Consider the following 17318-nt stretch of genomic DNA (forward strand, 5'->3'; position numbering starts at 1 on the left):
CCCGCTGCAGGGCTGGGGGCCGTTGGAAGCCTTGTCGTTGGGGGGCACCATTGGGGGGGGAGGGCTCTGCAGGAGAAGCGTGGCTGGGATGCCCTTTGCTCATTCCTGCCACCTCTGCTTGCTACGGAGGCGCCCGTGGCCTGTGCCTGGGCGCGTGGGTGGGGTGTCCCTGGCAGCGCTCCCTGCAGGGCCCCTCCCGAAAACAGGCCCACGAGCGCTTCTCCTGTGGTTGCTGCCCAGATGCTGCAGGAGCTGCGCCGGCAGAAGGAGAGCATTGCCTACTGCACGGAGGTCCTGGAGCTGCTCCCCAAGGGCCTGCTGACGGAGCAGGAGCTGAAGGCAGAGATCCAGGACGACAACCTGTGGATCCCAGAGGTAAGGAAGGGGAAGCGCCTCCGGGGCCCCAGGCCTTTCCTGGCGGAGGGAGGAGGCCCTGCCCTGACCGCCCAGAAGGTGCCTCCGGCATGCATCTCTTTCGGTGCTCTCTTTAAGGGAGGGATGCTGAAGTGGCTGAATATCTACCCCCCGCGAGAGGAAGTGCAGCCCCCGAGGAGACAAAGCCCCAGCCACCACATGCGCCACGGGAAAGGAGCAGGTAACCGCGCCCTGGAGAGGGGCCAGGCGGATGTCCGCGGCTTAAGGGGCCGCCCTTCCACAATGGTTTCCAGGCACATCCCAGCAGAACTGGGCTCCCAGGGCACAAGCAGCCTCTGAGGGCCACCTGCAGCCGGCGGGACGCCCGCCCCTGCTGAATCCCCGGGGGGGGGGGGGTTCATCAAGAGAACGGCACGCAGCACGTTGGGGGCGACTCAGGCCAAGCGGCGTTCGGTAGCACCTGGAAGGGCGTGGCTTCGGGGGTGGGTCTTATCACCAGCCAACGACATAGACCCCCACCCACCCTCCCCATACCATTTTACTGGGGGTGGGTGGGTGGGTGGATACGGCAGTCTGGGCCCTGCCCCGTCAGCCCCATCACAGCCCACAGGAAAACTGGGAGAGAACAGGATGAAGGCAGCCCCTCCCCTGGGAATTGCCTGAGGCCCCCCCCGCCCCCCCATCAATAGGAAGGCTCAGCTTCCGAAAACTTTGATCCTCTGCCAAGGTGAGGGGTGGGGGCACCAGAGCCGGACAGCAGCAGCCTCATGTCTCGTTCCACCACCACCCCAGCTGGATCCTCGTCCGGTCTTCGTGGCCACAGCCCAGAGTTCTTCCAGTACCACAAGGATGAGCGGTTCTTGGATGACGACAATGATTACGAGGTGGAAGGCGAAATATCTCCGCCTTCAGCAACTCCCAAGAGCAAGTTTGCCTACATCATTCCTGCAGAGGAGAGGTAAATGCCCAGAGACGCCGCAGCGGAAGGAGCCATAGAGGAGGAAGAGGCCTCAGAGATCATGGAATCATAGAATAGCAGAGTTGGAAGGGGCCTACAAGGCCATCGAGTCCAACCCCCTGCTCAAGGCAGGAATCCACCCTAAAGCATCCCTGACAGAGGGTTGTCCAGCTGCCTCTTGAAGGCCTCTAGGGTGGGAGAGCTCACAACCTCACCAGGCAACTGGTTCCATTGTCGTACTGCTCTAACAGTCAGGACGTTTTTCCTGATGTCCAGCTGGAATCTGGCTTCCTTTAACTTGAGCCTGTTCTTCCGTGTCCTGCACTCTGGGAGGATAGAGAAGAGATCCTGGCCCTCCTCTATGTGACAACCTTTGAAGTATTTGAAGAGTGCTCTCATGTCTCCCCTCCATCTTCTCTTCTCCAGGCTAAACAGGCCCAGTTCTTTCAGTCTCTCTTCATAGGGCTTTGTTTCCATGGTTGTGTGCTGCCTCCAGTATCCGAGGCAGTACGCCTATGGACACCAGTTGCTGGGGAACATGGGTGGGAGGGTCCTGTTTGTGGGTTTCCCGTGGCCAGTTGGTCAGCCACTGTGTAAACAGAATGCTGGACAAGATGGACGCTTAGTCTGATCCAGCCGGGCTCTTGTGTTCAGGCCATGGGGAAAAGATGTTGCAAGCTCCAGGCAGACGTAAGCCCCAGCACCTATTGCAGCGTGACTGAACCGTTCCTCCAAGGTGGCACCGCCCTTCATTCCTCCCTCTTCCGCATTCTCTTTCCTAGCACCCAACAGAAATGGATGCTGGCGCACTTGAAGGACGGCGACATCATGTCCAACAAGGAGGTCGCGCAGATCCACGACACCATGAAGCTGCGGCAGCAGGACCGCTGGCGCCTCTACAGGTGGCCCCCTAGCCCTAACCTCTTCCTCGCTCCCAGGGTTCAGGCGGGGAGAGGAGCTTGGGGAAGCCCCAGCTGAAGCCGTCCCTCCTTGCTCCCTTCTGGGGATGTGCAGGAGATCCTCCGGCTCTGAGTGAGGACTGCTTGTTGCACCCCAGGCCCTCTTTCCGGGCGGGGAGGGCCCGAGACCTGCCCCCTTCCTCAGCGTTAGCAGCACTGATGCATCGAGGGGCGTCTTCACCCTCAGCCAGGGGTGAGCCACCAGGTGCCCTCCAGGTATTTTGGACTGCAACTCCCACAACCTCTAACCATTGGCCATGCTGGCCGGGGCTTGTGGGAATTGTAGTCCCAAACACCTGGGGGGGCAGCAGGTGGCCCACCCCTGGCTTCAGCGGTCCACCCCCCACCCACCCCGCCGCTGCTCTTGGGCTGGAGCCGGCAGGTGGCTCTTGGGGGTTCAGGGAGACGCACCAGAAGAGCCCCGCTGGCGCATCAGACCAAGGGTGCCTCTCGGCCAGCCACCTGCGTCCCGGAGTGGCCAACCGGATGCCTCTTGGGGAGCCCATGGGCTGGGCTGGAAGGCAATCGGCCGCTCCCACGCTGGCCTCTGAATGTGGAAGCGCCACAGAACCCCCAGCGGTAGCCACGGACAGACGCCCCCCCCCCCCGGCTGTACTTAGATGCTGCATTCTCACCCTTGCCCGGCTCCAGGAGATGGGTGGCCGCCTATGAGAACGAGCTGAAGGCGGCCTTGGTGCAGAAGCTGGAGACGTACGAGAAGGATGCAGCACAGCTGGAAGCGCTGTCCTTCCAGGGGGACCTGAAGATCCTCAGGCGCAGCCAGGTTGTTGGGATGACGACTACAGGTGACGAGACCTCGCGACTCCTCTGGGCAGTTGGCAATTTGGGGTGGGTGGGAGGGGATGGAGCGTCGGAATGGGTGGTGGCCGTGGCGGTGCAGAATGGAAGCCAAATGGGACCAGTAGAAGGGAGCAGCCTCCGAACTGGAAGGTTCCATTCAGCCAGCCTCCCCCAAAATGGCGCCCTCCAGATGTGCAGTTGGACTACAACTCCAAGCATCCCCAGCCCAGGATATCTGGGGAACACCAGGTTGGGGACTGCTGCCATCATGGGTGATGGTTCCACCTTCTTATTGTGCTAATGAACATCTGGAGATGGCTTTTGGGTGAGCAACAAAGATTCAAACTAAGGAAACCTGCACAGGCCCTCCCAAAACATGCATGTCCTTATTATTATTATTATTATTATTATTTATTTATTTATTTATTTATTTATTTATTTATTTATATAGCACCATCAGTATACATGGTGCTCTACAGAGTAAAACAGTAAATAGCAAGACCCTGCCGCAATGCTAGACACCCTCAGCGGCTCTTTGCATCCTTCAATTCTCTCCTGAAGCCTAATCCACCATCTCTCCCCGCCTCTCTGTCTGCCAATGACTTTGCCTCTTTCTTCAATGCTAAAATCCAAACTATTCGCTCCGATCTGGCCAGCTCTGCTCCGCTTCCAGCTCCTGTTCCTCACCTGTCAGTTCCTCCTGCAACTCTCTCGGCGTTCCCTTCAGTCTCAGCTGATGAACTGTCTACAATACTGCGCTCGTCGAAGCCTTCCACTTGTTCCCGTGATCCGATTCCCTCTCGCGTCTTTATTAATCTTATCCCCGCTATCCTCCCGTCCTTGCTTCACATCATTAATTCTTCTCTGTCCTCTGGCTCATTTCCCTCTGCTTTTAAACATGCTACTGTCTCTCCCATTCTCAAAAAACCCACTCTTGATCGACTTTCTCTGTCTAACTACCGACCTGTCTCTCTGTTGCCCCTTGTCTCAAAGATTCTGGAACGTCTGGTCTACTCTCGCTGTCTTGACTTTCTCTCTAGTAACTCTGCTCTGGATCCCTTTCAATCTGGATTCCGTCCTTTGCATTCCACTGAAACAGCCCTTACCAAGATCACCAATGATCTTCTCACTGCCAAGTCTAAGGGCCATTATTCCGTCCTTATTCTCCTTGATCTAACTGCAGCCTTTGACACGGTTGATCACGATCTTCTCTTAGATTCCCTCCATGACCTTGGACTCTGTGGCTCTGTCTATAACTGGTTCGCCTCCTATCTAGAGGGTCGCTCTTTCAGCGTGTCGGCTAACGGCAGCTCGTCCTCCTCCTTTCTCCTTTCAGTAGGGGTTCCGCAAGGCTCGGTGCTTGGCCCGCTGCTGTTTTCTCTATACATGCTGCCCTTGGGTAAACTTATTCAATCTCATGGCCTCCAATATCACCTGTATGCCGATGACACACAACTATACCTCTCATCTCCGGAACTTTCTCCTGATGTCCACGATCGTATCTCAGCATGTCTTTCAGATATCTCAGCCTGGCTGCTTCATCGCCGTTTGAAACTCAATATGGCAAAAACTGAACTGCTTGTTTTTCCTCCTAAACCTTCTCCTCATCTCTCATTCTCTCTTACTGTCAACAATGTCACGCTTACTCCGGTCAAGGAAACTCGTAGCCTTGGCTTTATATTTGATTCCTCGCTCTCCTTTATTCCTCATATCGAGGCAGTAGCTAAATCTTGTCGTTTCTTCCTGTATAATATTGCCAGGATTCGACCATTTTTGTCTGTCTCTTCTGCCAAGACTCTCGTTCACGCACTGGTTATCTCTCGGTTGGACTACTGCAACCTCCTCCTCTCTGGCCTCCCCTCATCTCACATCAATCCGCTGGTCTCTGTCCACCACTCTGCTGCTAAGATCATCTTCCTGGCCCGCCGCTCTGACCATGTCACTCCGCTTCTGAAATCTCTTCATTGGCTCCCAATTCATTCCAGAATCCAATATAAACTTCTCCTGTTGACCTTCAAAGCTTTTCACGGTCTAGCTCCTGCCTATCTCTCCTCTCTCATCTCACACTATTGCCCCGCTCGTGCTCTTCGCTCCTCTGATGCCATGCTTCTTGCCTGCCCAAGGGTCTCTACTTCCCTTGCTCGGCTTCGTCCATTTTCCTCTGCTGCCCCTCATGCCTGGAATGCTCTTCCAGAACACCTGAGAACTACCAACTCAATCACAGCTTTTAAAACTGTTAAGTATATGAAAAGAAATACTTGCTTAGTCATTAAAATTGTGTGTGTATGGCTATCTCAGGGTTAAACAGAGAAAGACTATCTGTGGGTAATTACCTTGAGATAGAGGCTGTTCTGGGAACCTTGCCAAGATTCTAAGTTAGCCTCATCACAGCTGTATGTAATGTAGATAAGAATTGTGTAAGATGTGTATATAGTTTCTCACTTGTGTAAAATGGAACTGATCACTGCTTACTGATCACTGCTCTATGATCATTGCTCTCTGTGTATGCCTCAGTGTGCTGATCTGAACTGATCTGAATTGAACTGCACAGAAGCCTGAAGGAAATAAACCAGCTCTGCTGTGTAAGACCTGCGTGATGTGTGTTTGTTTCTGAGCACAAACAGAGTTCCAGAAGGAGAAAAGTTCTGGCACAATAACCCAACAAAGGTTATGGGCCCAGTCCAGTCCAGGAAGCCTACGCCAGCCTAATCCAGGCAGAAGAACCAGAACTTGGTGGGAACGGTGCAGTATCAGAACCAGGAGTCTGCTAAAACAGAAAACTGTTGATGAAGGAAGACATCAAGCTAAAGCCAGTGCTGCAAAGTGAGGAAAAATCTCAGTCGGCTGACTCTGAGGAGGACTCTGAGCAGGAGGACGGTGAGATACCAATTCCTAAAGCAGAGGGAATGGCAGGAGCTAATATGTCTGGTTTACATCAATTGTTGGAAAAGCTGAATGACTCTAACTATGCATTATGGTCTTACAAAATGCAAATGTATCTGATTCAGGCTGAACTGTGGTATGTAGTCACAGAGGATCCACCAGATAGAGCAGATCCACAGAATGCTAAATGGTTTAAGGACGATGCAAAAGCAATGGCAGTTATTGCATTAGCTGTGGAAGACTCTCAAATTTCCTTCATTCAGTTTTTGAATACATCAAAAGAGTGCTGGAATGTGCTACAAGCTGTATATCAAAGAGAAACAGCGGGCAGTAAAGTAATTCTAACCCGGAAACTGTATGGAATGAAGCTGAAACCAGGGGAGTCTATGTCAAACCATTTGAAAAGCATGAGAGAACTCTTCAATCAACTCAGGGCACGAGGGATGGAGTTTACAACTATACACCAAGTCTATGTGATTTTGTCAAGTCTTGATTCATCGTACGACGCGGTTGTCACCATGATGGAAAGTCAAGAGGAGAAAAATTTAACCCTCGAGTATGTAGCTGGAAAACTACTGGAAACCTATGAAAGAAGACAAGCTTCAAAACAACAGAGCCTTAAACATCCTGTGGCTGAATTTCAACAAAGCCATAAATCTTCTGACGTGGTGGCTGCATTAAAGGCAAGGAAATGCTTTAATTGTGGTTCCACAGGACACTTAAGGCGGGATTGCAACAACAAGAAGAAAAAGCTGTTGACAGCAAAGTGGAGAGAAGAAAACAACATGAATGAAGCTGAATCAACAAAGAAGTGTCTTCTAGCAAGAGTCAAAGAGACAATGAATCCTTGGTTTTTGGACTCTGGGGCTTCAATAAGTATGGCAAAAGACAAACTTTCATTTGTAACCTTGGAAACTTCTACTTCAGAGCAAAAGTGTGTTACCCTTGCAAATGGAACAAAAATCCAGATTTGTGGTGTGGGTAATGTATATTTTGATTGTCTGGGAGTTGAACTACAAAGTGTTTTATATGTACCAGAATTAGAAACAAACCTTCTAAGTGTGTTTCAGTTAACAGAAATGGGGTATGAGGTTTGTTTTACTGAAGAAAATTGTACTATAAAACAGGGAAACAAGGTGTGTGTGCAGGGAATAATGAAAGAATCTTTGTATATAATTAATACTTGTACAGAAAATGAAGTTGTAGCCAGCAAAGTCACAACAAAAACAATAGCCAATTGCAAACCACACCAAGAGTGTATCCATTTAACTCATAAAAGGTTTGGTCACGCTAACTATAAAATAATTTCTAAGATTCCAGAATTGTGTGAAGGGGTGAAAATCAAACCATGTTCTAACTATCTAGAATGTAATGTATGCAGTGAAACCAAGTGTCATAAGTCAAACATTCCAAAACATAGTGAGAGAACAACAAAAAGAATTTTTGAATTAATACATGCAGATCTTGCAGGTCCTTTTGAGACAAGTCAAGGAGGAAACAGATTTTTCTTGTCTATTGTTGATGATTACAGTAGATTTGGATTTGTGTATGTGTTAAAACAGAAGAGTGAAACTTTTGGAAAGTTCAAAGCGTTTGTTAAGTGGAGTAAAAATAGATTTAAAGAACCTATAGCTAATCTAAGAACGGACCGGGGAGGTGAATTTCTTAGCAACCAATTTAAAAAATTCCTCAGTGATGAAGGTATACAACATGACCTTACTGCTCCATATTCACCATTTCAAAATGGAGTTGCAGAAAGGAAAAACAGAACCTTGCAGAACATGTTAAGAGCTCTATTGAAAGAGTCAGGATTGTCTAATCTGTTTTGGGCAGAAGCTTTGTCCACCTCAAATTATTTGTTAAACAGGCTTTACCACTCTGTACATGAAAAAACCCCATATGAAATGTTTTACAAAAGAAAACCTAGAGTGTCACATATAAGAGTTTTTGGAAGTAAATGTTTTGCTCATATTCAGAAAGAAAACAGACCAGGAAAGCTAGCTCAAAGAGGTTTGGAATGTAAACTGTTGGGATATGATACACAAACAAAAGGCTATCGTTTGTGGTCTCCATATCACAAAAGTGTAATTGTGAGCAGAGATGTAGTTTTTCATGAACAAATGCAGGAAACAAAACAGTATGTAAGTTTGCCTGTAGAACAGAAAGCTGGAGAAACAGAAGAAATTCCTGAACAATCTCAGCAAGAGAGGGATGGGGAAGAAACTGTAGAGGAGGAAACTATGCCTGTAACTATGCCAAGACGATCAGAAAGGGAACGCAAAGCTCCAATTCGTTACTCAGATGAATACCAAAGCAAACAGGTTTCTCATAGAGCTTTACTAGTAGCCTATGAACCTACTTCATTTGAGGAAATTCAGGAAATGGAACCTACAGAAGCTCAGGGCTGGCATGAAGCAATGTCAGAGGAAATCAGAGCAATGGAAAAAAATGAAACGTGGGAGCTAGTACCTTTACCTGAAGGTCGTAAAGCCATTACCTGTAAATGGGTATTCAAAGTAAAACAAAATGAGAAAGGACAGGTGGAACGTTACAGAGCAAGATTGGTAGCAAGAGGATTTGCTCAAAAATATCTAATAGATTTTGAAGAAGTTTATGCACCTACAACAAAATACTCAAGTGTAAAACTTTTGTTAAAAATTGCAGCAGAAAAACAATTGAATGTATTTCATTTTGACATCAAAACAGCTTTCTTATATGGAGATTTAACAGAGGAAATTTACATGACTCAACCAAAAGGTTTTGTTAAAAATCCAGGGTTAGTTTGTAAATTGAAAAAATCCATATATGGTTTGAGGCAAGCAGCAAGGTGTTGGAATAAGAAACTGGACAATGTATTGATCAAAATGGGTTTTAAACAAAGCAAAGCTGATCATTGTTTGTACACAAAACAGGATGGTTCAAATGTAGTGTATTTGCTGATTTATGTAGATGATTTGTTACTGGTTTTTAATGAAGAAAAACAGAAAAACACATTTGTAAACCAGCTGCAAAGACATTTTGAGTTAAAAGACCTTGGTTCAGTGAAAAGTTATTTGGGAATGCAAATTTCAAAAGATTCTAACACAGGGTCATTTCTGATTGAACAAAGTGGCAAAATTAAAAAACTGCTGGAAGAACACAGCATGGAGAATTGTAAAATTGTTGCCACTCCTATGGTCACTGATTTTCAAAATCAGACAGACAGTACTGAAATGGAAGACATACAGAAATATCAGAGTGTGATTGGAAGTTTACTTTATCTAGCAAACCTAAGTAGACCAGATATTACATTTGCTGTAAATCTTTTAAGCAGAAAAATGACAAAACCTTCTGTAACTGATTGGACAGCTGTAAAACGTGTATTGAGATATCTAAAAGGTACAATCAATCACAAATTGGAAATATCTACACACAAAGATGGAAATTTCTGTGTTTATGCAGATGCTGACTGGGCTAACGCAATTGATAGAAAGTCTACCAGTGGAGCAGCATTCTTTTACAATCAATCTTTGATTGATTGGTATACAAGAAAACAAAATTGTGTAGCAACCTCTAGTGCAGAAGCAGAATATATCAGCTTATCTCTGGCTTGTAATGAGATTGAGTGGTATAAACAATTATTTGCTGATCTAAGGTTGGAAATTGAGACACCAGTAACCATATTTGAGGATAATCAGGCATGTATTAGTATGGCTACATCTGAAAAGTGTAAACCAAGAACTAAACATGTGGATGTTCGTTATTCTCATGTGAAAGATATAATTCAGAAGGGCTGGATTAAGCTTGAATATTGTCCATCTGAAATGATGTTGGCTGATTTATTCACAAAACCAGTATCAATGGTAAAACACAAAGAGATGCTTTTAAAGCTGGGTCTCAGATTGTAACACAATTTAAACAACATGCGCAAGAGGAGGACTGTTAAGTATATGAAAAGAAATACTTGCTTAGTCATTAAAATTGTGTGTGTATGGCTATCTCAGGGTTAAACAGAGAAAGACTATCTGTGGGTAATTACCTTGAGATAGAGGCTGTTCTGGGAACCTTGCCAAGATTCTAAGTTAGCCTCATCACAGCTGTATGTAATGTAGATAAGAATTGTGTAGATCTGTATATAGTTTCTCACTTGTGTAAAATGGAACTGATCACTGCTCTCTGATCACTGCTCTATGATCACTGCTCTCTGTGTATGCCTCAGTGTGCTGATCTGAACTGATCTGAATTGAACTGCACAGAAGCCTGAAGGAAATAAACCAGCTCTGCTGTGTAAGACCTGCGTGATGTGTGTTTGTTTCTGAGCACAAACAGAGTTCCAGAAGGAGAAAAGTTCTGGCACAATAACCCAACAAAAACACAGCTAAAAACTTTTCTTTTCCCTATAGCTTTTAAACTTTGAGTTTGTTCTGACTCTATACTGTTAGCTTCACCCTTCCCGGTGCCTGTTTACACTTCCCTGTGCCTGTTTGCATTCTCCTTCCCTTCTTATTGTTTACTACAACTTTATTAGATTGTAAGCCTATGCGGCAGGGTCTTGCTATTTACTGTGTTATCTGTACAGCACCATGTACATCGATGGTGCTATATAAATAAATAATAATAATAATAATTCTAATAAAATCATAGTAGAACAATAAGGAGGGGAAGAGAATGCCAACAGGTACAGGGAAGGGTAAGCAGGCACAGGGTAGGGTAAAACTAACAGTAGAAAGTAACAGTAGAAGACTGCACAACATCAAGTTTTAAAAGCTTTAGGAAAAAGAAAAGTTTTTAGTTGAGCTTTAAAAGCTGCGGTTGAACTTGTAGTTCTCAAATGTTCTGGAAGAGCGTTCCAGGCGTAAGGGGCAGCAGAAGAGAATGGACGAAGCCGAGCAAGGGAAGTAGAGGCCCTTGGGCAGGCGAGAAACATGGCATCAGAGGAGCGAAGAGCACGAGTGGGGCAATAGTGTGAGATGAGAGAGGAGAGATAGGAAGGAGCTAGACCGTGAAAAGCTTTGAAGGTTAACAGGAGAAGTTTATATTGGATTCTGTAGTGAATTGGAAGCCAATGAAGAGATTTCAGAAGCGGAGTAACATGGTCGGAGCGGCGAGCCAAGAAGATGATCTTTGCGGCAGAGTGGTGAACAGAAACCAACGGACTGATGTGAGAAGAAGGAAGGCCAGAGAGAAGAAGGTTGCAGTAGTCCAACCGTGAAATAACCAGCGCATGAACAAGCGTTTTGGCAGAAGAGACAGACAAAAATGATCGAATCCTGGCAATATTATACAGGAAAAATCGACAAGATTTAGCTACTGCCTCAATATGAGGAATAAAGGAGAGCGAGGAGTCGAAGATAAAGCCAAGGCTACGAGCTTCCTTGACCGGAGTAAGCGTAACATCATTGACAGTAAGAGAGAATGAGAGATGAGGAGAAGGTTTAGGAGGAAAAACAAGCAATTCAGTCTTTGCCATGTTAAGTTTTAAGCGACGATGAAGCAGCCAAGCTGAGATATCTGAAAGACATGCCGAGATACGATCGTGAACATCAGGAGAAAGTTCCGGAGATGACAGATATAGTTGTGTATCATCGGCGTACAGATGATATTGGAGGCCATGAGATTGAATAAGCTTGCCCAAGGGCAACATGTATAAGGAAAACAACAACGGGCCAAGCACCGAGCCTTGCGGAACCCCTACTGAAAGGGGAAAGGAGGAAGACGAGCTGCCATTAGTCAACACGCTGAAAGAGTGACCCGCTAGATAGGAGGCAAACCAGTTATAGACAGAGCCACAAAATCCAAGGTCATGAAGGGAATCTAAGAGAAGATCATGATCAACCGTGTCAAAGGCTGCAGTTAGATCAAGGAGAATAAGAACTGAATAATGGCCTTTAGACTTGGCAGTAAGGAGATCATTGGTGATCTTAGTAAGGGCTGTTTCGGTGGAATGCAGAGGACGGAATCCAGATTGAAATGGATCCAAAGCAGAGTTACTAGAAAGAAAGTCAAGACAGCGAGAGTAGACCGCACGCTCCAGGATCTTTGAAACAAACGGCAACAAAGAGACAGGTCGGTAGTTAGACAGAGATAGCCTATCAAGAGTAGGTTTCTTGAGAATGGGAGAGACTGTAGCATGTTTAAAAGCAGAAGGAAATGAACCAGAGGACAGAGAGAGATTAATAATATGTAGCAAGGAAGGGAGGATAGCAGGAGTAAGATTAATAAAGACGCGAGAAGGAATTGGATCACGAGAACAAGTGGAAGGCTTCGAAGAGTGCAGTATTGTAGACAGTTCATCCGCAGAGACCGAAGGAAACGCAGAGAAATTTGCAGGAGGAGCTGACAAATGAGGAACAGGAACTGGAAGAGGAGCAGAGCTGGCCAGATCAGAGCGGATAGTTTGGATTTTAGCATTGAAAAAAGAGGCAAAGTTATTAGCAGACAGAGAGGCGGGGAGAGATGGCGGATTAGGCTTCAGAAGAGAATTGAAGGACGCAAAGAGCCGCTGAGGATGCCTAGCATTTGACTGGATCAGCGTTGAGTAGTACTGCTGTTTGGCCAGTGAGATGGCAGAAGAGAAAGAGGAGAGTACAAATTTGTAATGGACAAAGTCTGCCCGGTCCCTGGTCTTACGCCAAAGGCGTTCAGCTGCCCGGGAACAAGAGCGAAGGTAGCGGAGGGAAGAGGTGAGCCACGGTTGGGGTTGAGAAGGGCGAACTATCCGAGTTGTAGATGGAGCAAGATTATCAAGAGTTGAAGATAAGGAGGAATTAAAGAAGGAGACAGCTGAGTCCAAGGAGACAGCCGAACAGACAGAAGGAAGGGAGGAGGCTAGAGACTGAGAAAAAGCCTCATAATTGATAGATTGCAAGTCACGACAAGAGCGAGAAGCGGGACGTGAAGGAGGAGGATTATGAGTAATATTGAAAGAAACTAGGTGATGATCTGACAACGGAAAGTGAGCAGTAGAAAAGTCCAACACAGAGCAATTCCGAGTGAGAACAAGATCCAGACAGTGTCCAAGGGAATGTGTGGGTGCATCAGACCAAAGCTTAAGATCATAAGAGGAAGATAATGAGCGAAATCGTAGAGCTGCAGCATCTTGAGGGTCATCCACATGAATATTGAAATCACCCAAGATAAGAGTAGGACAGTTATCAGAGAGGAAAAAGGACAGCCACGAATCAAAATCAGAGATAAATTTTGAGGACGAGCCTGGGGGGCGGTACAGAACTGCAATCCGCAGTCGCAGTGGAGCGAAGAGCCTCACCACATGTACCTCAAAGGAGGAGAAGCAATGTGAAGGTGGAATGGAAAGAGGCTGGAACTGGCACAAACTAGATAATAAAAGACCCACACCACCACCCCGACCCTCTGGGCGACTAGTGTGAGAGAAAGAGAGTCCTCCAAGAGAGAGGGCAGCAGAGATGGCGGTATCATGGGCAGGAAGCCAGGTTTCAGTAAGAGCAAGGAGGTGGAGAGACCTAGAGATAAACAAGTCCTGGATGACAGGGGCAAACATCCTGATTCCCATTGGAGGCAAAATCAGAGACTGACCCACTCCAAGAAACTAGACCGCAAACTAACAAACATGAGAATAGTGGTCTTGCAGAGCCCGCCCCTGGCCAGAGCAGCCCGACAAGAGTTTTGCCCAGCAGACAAGGGCTGCTGCCATTCCACGAGGCCTCTCTGCCCGCTGCCTCTCGCAGCTGGTGGGTCTGGACATGGAAACGCTCCCTGGATTCCTGCCCTGCGCTACCACCCATTTTTTCCCTTGCATGAAAGCCATCCGGACGGAAGGCAGGATTTGTCCCAGGGTGGTGGGCCAGCGCACCTTGGCGTGGCTCATGCAGGCTGCCTTCCTCCACCCCACAGCGACAATCGTCTCGAATCAAACGGGGGACGTGGATGTCAAGCACAGCCCTCCCTCGCATCGGACCTAAAATGTGTTATTATTTATTCGTCGCTTCCCTGCCCAGGAGGACAGAGCTGGCCTAAAATAGTTGCCCCTGGGACGAGCGAGTCAGCCTTGGGTTCATTTTAAGCGTGTTCTGTGTTCGTTTCACGGATGAGCCCCCCTCAGCGCAAGCATTGGCCTAGAGAAGACTCTTGCACTGGACAGACCATGGAGGGGCCACTTAGTCCATGGTGCTGCTTCCCGCAGTGGCCAGCCACGTTCCTCCTGGAAGCCCACAGAGGTTGACGGGCAGAGATCTTCACTGATGTTGCCTCAGGGTCTAACTGGCTCTATTGCCATCTTCACAGAGCCCTTAGGATCATAGAATAGCAGAGTTGGAAGGGGCCTACAAGGCCATCGAGTCCAACCCACTGCTCAATGCAGGAATCCACCCTAAAGCATCCCTGGCAGATGGTTGTCCAGCTGCCTCTTGAAGGCCTCGAGTGTGGGAGAGCCCACAACCTCACCAGGCAACTGGTTCCGTTGTCGTACTGCTCTAACAGTCAGGAAGTTTTTCCTGATGTCCAGCTGGAATCTGGCTTCCTGTAACTTGAGCCCGTTATTGTGTCCTGCACTCTGGGAGGATCAAGAAGAGATCCTGGCCCTCCTCTGTGTGACAACCTTTTAAGTATTTGAAGAGTGCTCTCATGTCTCCCCTCCATCTTCTCTTCTCCAGGCTAAACATGCCCAGTTCTTTCAGTCTCTCTTCATAGGGCTTTGTTTCCAGACCCCTGATCATCCTGGTTGCCCTCTTCTGAACACGCTCCAGCTTGTCTGCGTCCTTCTTGAATTGTGGAGCCCAGAACTGGACACAATACTCTAGATGAGGCCTAACCAGGGCTGAATAGAGAGGAACCAGTACCTCCCTTGATTTGGAAGCTCTACTTCTATTAATGCAGCCCAAAATAGCATTTGCCTTTCTTGCAGCCATATCACACTGTTGGCTCATATTCAGCTTGCAATCTACAACAATTCCAAGATCCTTGGTAGCCCCTCCTTCCCTCCTCCCCCTCCAATTTGTCCAAACCCCCCCCCCACCCCATTTGAAAGCCATCTAAGATGGCGGCCATCACTAGATCTTGCAGCAGATAATTTTACACTGCGCGAAGAACTTTGCCCTGAATCTCGCCAGCCCGTTTCATTGGTGGACCAAAAAGTTCTAGTTTTATGAGGGAGGAAAGACCCACATTGCCCTCCTCCCCTCCTCTCCACTGGGAATGGTTTTCTAAGCCTAAAAGGGGCCTTTCCAGGAAGGGCCCTGTACTCTGGTCAAGTGGAAGAGGGTGTGTGTGAGTGTGACCATCTATGCCCCCAGGTCAGGGTGCGTCTTCTTCGTGGGGAATTGACCGCTTCTGGGGCCTCCTCTTCCTCCAGGAGCGGCCAAATACAGGAAGCTGCTACAGACCCTCCGCCCTCGCATCGTGATGGTGGAAGAGGCGGCCGAGATCCTGGAGGCCCACGTCCTCACCTCCCTCACCACGTCCTGCGACCACCTCATTCTGATCGGCGATCACCAGCAGGTACCCACCAAGATGGCTTCTGCAGGCCGCCCACCGCCTTCCCGCTGCCGTGGCGACATCTGGCGGCAGTGAATTCTCCACCACGCGTAATTTTGCACGCCATTAGTCGTGTCTGCCCCGTACTCACCTGTTTCTCTAAGTTAATGCTCCACGCAGGGGAGTTGCTCCGGCCTCTGGATCACTTCGGTCTCCCTTGACTGCACCCTTTCAGCTCTTTTGCAGAGAATACAGTGGGCTTTTTAAAATAATGCCATGACCGTCCACTTCCTTCCCATGTTCCCTTGAGATGAATCATCCCTCTCCCCCCCCCCCCCCAATATTAACCGCCCAGAGTTCCCCAGAGGCCTCCCAGCCACGCACGGCTGACCAGGGGCCTGGGCCTGGCATTTTTCAGCTGCGACCAAAGCCGGCGGATTACAGCCTGGAGAAGAAGTACGGCCTGGGCATCTCTCTCTTCGAGCGGATGGTCAACAACCGGCTCCCTCGCGTGCAGCTGCTCTACCAGGTGCGTCGTCGGGGAGGGGGCAGGAAGGCTCCGGTGGGCGCGCCTGGCGGCCCCCGGCCTCCTCCCAGTTTGGGCTGGCGGCTGCTGGCCTGGCTGCTCTTGGTGGCACTCCTGCCCCGCCCAGCTCAGCCGCTTCCTCTTGGCGCTGGGCAGCTTCAGCTCACCCTTTTCCGCTTGCTTGCTTCCTGGCCTTCAGGCAAAGGGCCCTCCCCCAACCTGGTGCCCTCCAGAAGGTCTGGACTACAACTCCCATCCATCCCAGACAGCTATGGCCAATGGCAAGGGATTATGGGCATTGCCATCCAACAGCATCTGGAGGAGACTGGGCTGGGCAGGTCGGCGTGCCCAGATTGGAACGTTTATCTCCTCCTCCTTCCAAGCAAAGCAGATGCTGTTCCTAGAACCTAGCAGGGGGGCAGCAGCAGGGGCCCCAGCACCCCCCCGCCTCCTCTCGAGCTCCGCCAGCGTGCAGAAGGGCCCCGTCCAGCTGCTCCTGACGGAATCCTCCCCTGAACTGGCCAAACGAACATTCCACAAGCCCGAGGGGACTGGCGGGCTGGACACGCTTCCCCCGGGAGAGGCAGAGCTAGAGCGGTGCGGCTGATGGAGCCCACCGCCAGGTTTTCCGCAGATTGCAAAGCAGGGGAGCGGGCCATGGCTGCCCCCACTGGCCCCCACCTCTTTGAGGCAAGGGCTGGAGCTTGCAAGGGCGGCTCGGGGGGCCCCCCGCCCCGGCTTCCTCAAGCAGAGCCCAAGGCAGGCGATTGCCCTGGCCCCGTTGCTGGAGGGAGCAGCTATTTCGGCATTCATGAGGCATCCCGACACGTCCCCCACCCCCGTTATTATTATTATTATTATTATTATTATTATTTGCCTAAGAACGTAAGAAGAGCCCTGAGGCTGGATCAGACCCAGGGTCCATCTAGTCCAGCGCTCTGGTCACACAGGGGCCAAACAGCCAGGGATGAACAAGGCAGGACATGGTGCAACAGCACCCTCCCACCCATGCTCCCCAGCAACGGGTGCACACAGGCTTATTGCCTCAGATACTGGAGATCACACACAACCATCAGGGCTAGTAGCCACAGATAGCCTTCGCCTCCAGGAATTTATCCAACCCCCTTTTGAAGTCATCCAGATTGGTGGCCACCACTACATCTTGTGGTAGTGAGTTGCATCATTTAACTCTACGCTGTGTGAAGAAGTCCTTCCTTTTACTTGTCCTGAATCTCCCACCCATCAGCTTCATGGGATGACCTCTTTGGGTTCTAGGATTTTGAGAGTGGGAGGAAAATGTCTGTCTCCCCGTCCACCTTCTCCACACCAGGCATGATGTTGTCCACCTCTCTCAGGTCTCCCCTCAGCCTCCTTTTTCCCAGGCTAA

The 17318-nt window shown here is 49.0% G+C and overlaps 1 protein-coding gene across 1 annotated transcript in view; it reads left to right on the forward strand.

Moving 5' to 3' along the window:
• Positions 1-17318, forward strand: part of LOC134402019 (NFX1-type zinc finger-containing protein 1-like) — a 31016-nt gene that overhangs the window by 8715 nt on the left and 4983 nt on the right. Inside the window, exons 5-11 of the mRNA XM_063131386.1 lie at positions 241-375; positions 493-595; positions 1168-1333; positions 2116-2235; positions 2944-3098; positions 15284-15429; positions 15824-15934. Coding sequence (XP_062987456.1) covers positions 241-375; positions 493-595; positions 1168-1333; positions 2116-2235; positions 2944-3098; positions 15284-15429; positions 15824-15934 — 936 coding nt within the window. The remainder of the gene's footprint in view (positions 1-240; positions 376-492; positions 596-1167; positions 1334-2115; positions 2236-2943; positions 3099-15283; positions 15430-15823; positions 15935-17318) is intronic.

The sequence above is a fragment of the Elgaria multicarinata genome, chromosome 7 (genome assembly GCF_023053635.1).
Source record: "Elgaria multicarinata webbii isolate HBS135686 ecotype San Diego chromosome 7, rElgMul1.1.pri, whole genome shotgun sequence".
Taxonomy (NCBI): Eukaryota; Metazoa; Chordata; class Lepidosauria; order Squamata; family Anguidae; genus Elgaria; species Elgaria multicarinata.